This window comes from Alexandromys fortis, unplaced genomic scaffold (genome assembly GCF_014885135.2).
Source record: "Alexandromys fortis isolate MF-2015 unplaced genomic scaffold, M_Fortis_MF-2015_v1.1 scaffold_27, whole genome shotgun sequence".
In the NCBI taxonomy this organism is placed as follows: domain Eukaryota; kingdom Metazoa; phylum Chordata; class Mammalia; order Rodentia; family Cricetidae; genus Alexandromys; species Alexandromys fortis.
This window is the reverse complement of record NW_026067952.1, coordinates 14,615,756-14,620,840: the sequence shown is the minus strand read 5'-3', so window position 1 is coordinate 14,620,840 and position 5,085 is coordinate 14,615,756. Positions and strand designations below refer to the sequence as shown.

The 5,085-nt window shown below is 56.9% G+C and overlaps 1 protein-coding gene across 1 annotated transcript; it reads right to left on the bottom strand.

The window, feature by feature from the left end:
- Positions 1-1,851: 1,851 nt before the first annotated feature.
- Zcchc3 (zinc finger CCHC-type containing 3) lies at positions 1,852-4,830 on the bottom strand. The gene has a single exon (XM_050151282.1). It carries the CDS (start codon positions 4,690-4,692, stop codon positions 3,499-3,501), a length of 1,194 nt encoding a protein of 397 aa, XP_050007239.1. The 5' UTR covers positions 4,693-4,830; the 3' UTR covers positions 1,852-3,498.
- Between the last annotated feature and the right edge of the window lie 255 nt (positions 4,831-5,085).

The following is a 5,085-nucleotide window of genomic DNA, read 5'->3' as shown; positions in this document are numbered from 1 at the left end:
GGCCCACTGCACCGGGCCCACTTAAACTATTTTCTATGGGAAATTATCGCTGAGCCTAGTCTGACCCAACTTTCCCTGTTCAACAGGGTCTTCCCCCTGCATGTGTCTATCAGTTTGTGTAACTAGGGAACTGCTGAGGTCCAGATACTTTCAAAGGGGCTTTTATGAACGTTTAAGGGGACAGATGGAGGCCTGACTGGAAGCCCTGAAACGAAACATTGTTCTTAGGTACAACCTACTAGCCCTGTCATCTCCAGGCCTTGTCGAGGGCCACATCTGCAACCCGTAGTTGGCCTGAATTCTGTCTGTACATGGCATGGTGGGCAAGCACCCTGTCCCTGAGCTGACCCCCAGTCCTGCCGGCTGTCTGCTCAGGCGGCGTCTATTGGGTTTCTCTTCCCGAGCCCCCTGGTCTTTCTTCCTTGTGAGTGTGGGTCTCAGTCAAGACCCCTGCCTCATCTAGGGACATTTATCTGCTTCAGAAAGTTCTAGATAGACGGGTTTGCTTTGCTACAGCAAGTATCTACAATAGTGAATGTGACTTGTGAGCTGACGGCTGGGTTACCTGTCCCCATCTCCACCGTAGCCCTATCTGCTGGATGGCGGCTCAGTAGAGCGCCACGCTGGGCCTGTTTGCAGCAGGGACTGGCTCTGAAAAATGCAAAGGCTCTAGTCCGGCAGCCTCCCTGAGGAATTGCAGCTCCGGGGCTGCGCTCCAAAGGGGAGAGGAAGCTGGGGGAGGTTTTGTGTGTTCCGCCTGCAGAAGGCCCAGGCATGCATGCAGAGGGGGATGGGCAGGGAAGCAGTTTCTTCCACGGGGTTCCAACGGGTGGGGGAGGGGCGTTGAGCGAAGCCTCCTTCAAACACTGGCTCCTGGGCACACAGCCTGCTGGGAGGAAGGGGGTGGGGAGCTAGCTGAAAGCCCGCTTTCTCTTGGAGGCCACAAGCACTGTCAAAGGGAGAAGATGGGGGAAGAGGAAGAAGGGGAGGGAGTCGCTCCGGAGGGGTGATTCTGAAGGCTTCTCGACCCCAGGAGAGGGGCTGATCTGGTTAAGGACAATCTCCTCCTAGGTCCCAGCTTCGGATCTGTTCCCCAAAATCCTCCTGTCGCCAACTCTGAGAGTCTGTAGCTAGGAACTTTATCTTGTAACCGTCAGACCTTCAGAACACTTCAAAGTTGAAAGCCCTTCACGGGGCAGCAAAGCACTGGATCTTGCTGGCCCCTTTCCCTTCTCTCTCAAAGAGGCGCGCGCACGCACACTCACACACACAAAGAGTCCCCATAATCTCAGCAAACTCGGGAGATCTAATCAGGACTGAGAGTTCCAGGCCAGCTATAAGGTCGTGTCTTAGAAAACAAAATTTGGCCGGGCAGTGGTGGCGGACACCTTTAATCCCAGCACTCAGAGGCAGAGAGATAGGTGGATCTGTGAGTTTGAGGCCAGCCTGGTCTACAAGAGCTAGCTCCAGGACAGGCTCCAAATCTACAGAGAAACCCTGTCTCAAAAAACCAAACCAAAACAAAAAACCTGCCAGGCATGGTGGCCTACGTCCTTAATCCCAGCACTCAGGAGGCAGAGGCAGGTAGAGCTCTGCATTCAAGACCAGCCTGGTCTACAGAGCAAATTCCAGGACAGCCATTGCTACAGAGGAAACCCTGCCTCAAAAAAAGAACCCAAAACAAAACCACAAAACAACCTAAAACAAGAAAACTCCCCAAACCTGAAAAGCTCACACAAAATAAGCAACCCCAATGCACTGGGCTTCAGTAATGGCAAACTCCAGAAGGCCTGTAGGGAAGAAGGGTATGCAGCTTCATCTAACACTTAGAGGAGAAAAATACACGGTTAGTAATACGAAAGATAAATATTTATTCAGAACAAATCTGAACAATTGGTTTTACATTCTAAGCCACAAGGAAATAGCAAAACATCAAAGAGAAGACAAAAACTGAAGAAAGCAGTTACTGTCTTTCACCTCGACTGGAGAACACGGAGTGGACCCAGGCCCTCTGTCTTGGCCTGTTTCCCCAAGAACACTCATGATTCCGGGTTACTTTCTCCTGAGGGGCAGAGGCCCAAGGTTTTGGATGCGCTCTCTGGCTTCTCTAGGGGTCCTAGCAGCTGAGGCAGAGGTGCAAGTGTAAACGTCTGGCAAGTTTCTTTACTGGGGGGAACCATTTTTCACTGAGGACAGTGGCAGGGGAAGGCCCTGGAACATGTAGGACGCGGTCCTCCAAGGACTGATGCATGCGGCCGAGTCTGTTCGCTGGTCCTTTCCCTGCTTCCTAGTACTATGGAGTGGCAAGACAAGCTTTCCCTTTCTGCTCTCTCAGGGGATGGCTTCTCAACTTCTTGCTGGCACCACCCTGGAGGGAGCAGACTTCCTTGGCCCACCAGTGTCGAGGAGACTGGTCAAGTGAGAGGTAGTGGGGGTGAGCACCGGGCTGGGGGGTCAGGGACTCTTACTCTGGACTATCTGAGGCACCACACAGCTGTGTACTTTGACCCAGTCACTTAACGTCTCTGGGTTCATTCATCTGCTGGAGAATCAAGCAGTTACTGTCTTTCACCTCGACTGGTTAGTTTTATAACACCTTTCAGGGAGGCGGAGGTGAGAGGATCATTGTATGTAAATTTGAAGCCAGACTGGCCTACCAATGCAGCCAGTTCCAAGCCAGTCAGGGCTACACAGTGAGACCCCATCTCTCATCAAAGCACAAAACAAAAGCAACCTCCCCCAAAGAAAATCCAACGAAAACCACCGCTTGGGTCTTTCTCAGCAGGAATGCCTGGGCTCCATGCTCCCGCAGAAATCGGCTTCTGAGCCACCGCAAGGAGCTGTCACAAAGTAGACATGCTTCTCCCCTATGAGAGGCCCGTGGCCACCATTCTGAGCTTACTCAGATCACACGTTTATAAGCAACACTGTTTTCACAAATTCTGGTATCACAGAAGCAGCAAATGAAAAGAGCCCAGCGGAGAGCTGCGGAAGGTAGGCACTCTTGACCAAAGCCAGTCGAGACTTTTTCGAGTCTTGGTGGAGTGCCTACACCGCGTTGGGCCCGGGGGGGGGGGGGGGGGGGGGGGGGGGACGGGACACACGACTGAGGCAGAGAGATGAGCAAGGCAGCCCAAAGGGCAAAAATTTTCTAAGGAGGCAATGTATGAGGAGGGAGGTAGTAAAAAGTACAAAGGGGTCCAGGTGATGGCGAAAGTACCAAAACAAATGCAAAACGGGAGAGAGAGGGGGGAGGCAGGCGACGTCTCTGCACGCTACAGTTCCAAATAGTCCTTATTGGTAAAATTCGCCGTTTCAAACAGGCTGAAAAGGAGCACACGTGGTTTTAAAAAGGCATAGAGAGAATGTCTCTTTCAGGTTTTAAAAATATTTCCTTCCAAAACGATAAAAAGAAAGAAAAGGTCTTTAAAAAAAAAAGTTTTGGCACTTAAGAAGGGTAAGCTGGCTGTGTGTTCGCCCCGGCGGGCAGACGCGCGTTCAGTGCCCCGCCACGCCGGTGAGCTGAGCTGCCACGGAATTGTGAACGGCTTTGGGACACTGGGCAAAGGCGTGTCCTCTCTTGCCGCAGAGGTTGCACACGATGACTTTCCGGCAGTAAGGGCTCAGGTGCCCCTCTTCCCCGCACCGGAAACACCTGTCCTGCGTGCAGGTGCCGCTCATGTGGGTCCGGGAACCACATTTAAAGCACGTCTTGGGTTGCCCCTTGTACCAGCTGTAGCCCCTCTCCGCTCCCAGGAAGAAGGCCCCGGGCAGGTGCCTCACTCCGCCCTCCCCCTGGCGCAGCTCGACCTCGCACTTGTACTCCCCGGTCCAGATCCCAAACCTGTCGGTCACTTTCACCGGCACGGCCAGCACGTCGCAGTGGCGCTTGAGCCAGGTCACGATGTCCTCCACGTCCACGGTCTCGTTCCGGAAGAGGATGAAGAGGGTCTTCAAGCTGGACTTGCTCCGCCCCAGCACCACAAAGTTCTCCCAGCAGTCCTCCAGCTCCCGCTTTTCCTCGTAGACGCGGAGAAAGAGGGCCAGCTTGTCCGCTGATCGGAAGCTCACGTCGAACTCGCGGCTGCCGGGGATTTGGATGACCGCGTAGATGTCGTCGGGGTCCATGCCGATGGAGCGCAGGATGAGCGCGCCCACCACGAAATCCCGGGTCGGACAGGCACTCTCGTCTCCCTGGAAACAGATGCGCACGAGGAAGCGGCCCTTACCCGGGCCGGCGGCCGGAGGCTCGTCCTGCAGCGGTCGCTCAGTGGCGTCTTCGGTCGCCCCGGGCCTGGCGGGGGTCGCCATGGCCGCCGCCACCTCGGTCTTCTTCCTTCGACTCGCGTCTCCCGTGCCCTTCTTCCTGCAGGCGTCTGCCGCCTCGCCCGCAGGGTCTCGACGGCGGCCCTTTGGGTCCCCGCGGCTGGCGGGTGGGAAGTCGCCGGGGTTCGAGGCTGCCGGGCCCGCGGGGCTGCAGAGCCCGCCACTCGCACCGCTGCCCGCGTCGTCGCGCCGCCGCGGCTCGCGGAAGTCGCCCTTCTTCTCCGCCAGGTTCTTAACTACCTGCGCCCAGCCCATCTTCTCGCGGGCGCCGTCGGCTTCCTCGGCGCGGGCTGTGGGCCTCGCGGGCAGCGGGAGCTGCAGCCGGCCCCGCTGTCGATCCTCCTCCGCTCCGCCGCCGGTGGCCATGTTACCTCTTTCCCAGCATCCTCCACTCGCTCCCGCGGCCCGAGATGCCCATGGCGCGCGCCTGCTTGGGATCAGGGCTGCGGGCGGCCGGCTGCGTGGGCGACTCCCCGCCCCGCTCTGAAATCCGACGCTTCAGGCTTCCGCCCTCCTGGAAGTCGGCTCTGCCCGAGCCTCGTGCTGGCCGGTGACAGCCCTGGCCCCCGCCAGCATCCTCTCTGTGGAGGGCCGCGCCCGCCCTACCCTGGAGGCTGGGCCCGCGGCCTCGCTCTCGAGGGTTTCGGCGTTTCGCAAGCAGGCCTCGATTGCATTCCAGGAGCACAGCTTTCCGTCCAGAGACCGGGCGCAGTTCACCGAAACCTCGCTCGTGCCTTCTGTGTTAAAAAGCAAAAGAAA

Excerpts from the sequence above, each read along its gene's own strand:
- Zcchc3 (XM_050151282.1), bottom strand. The coding sequence starts at position 4,692 with ATGGCCACCGGCGGCGGAGCGGAGGAGGATCGACAGCGGGGCCGGCTG.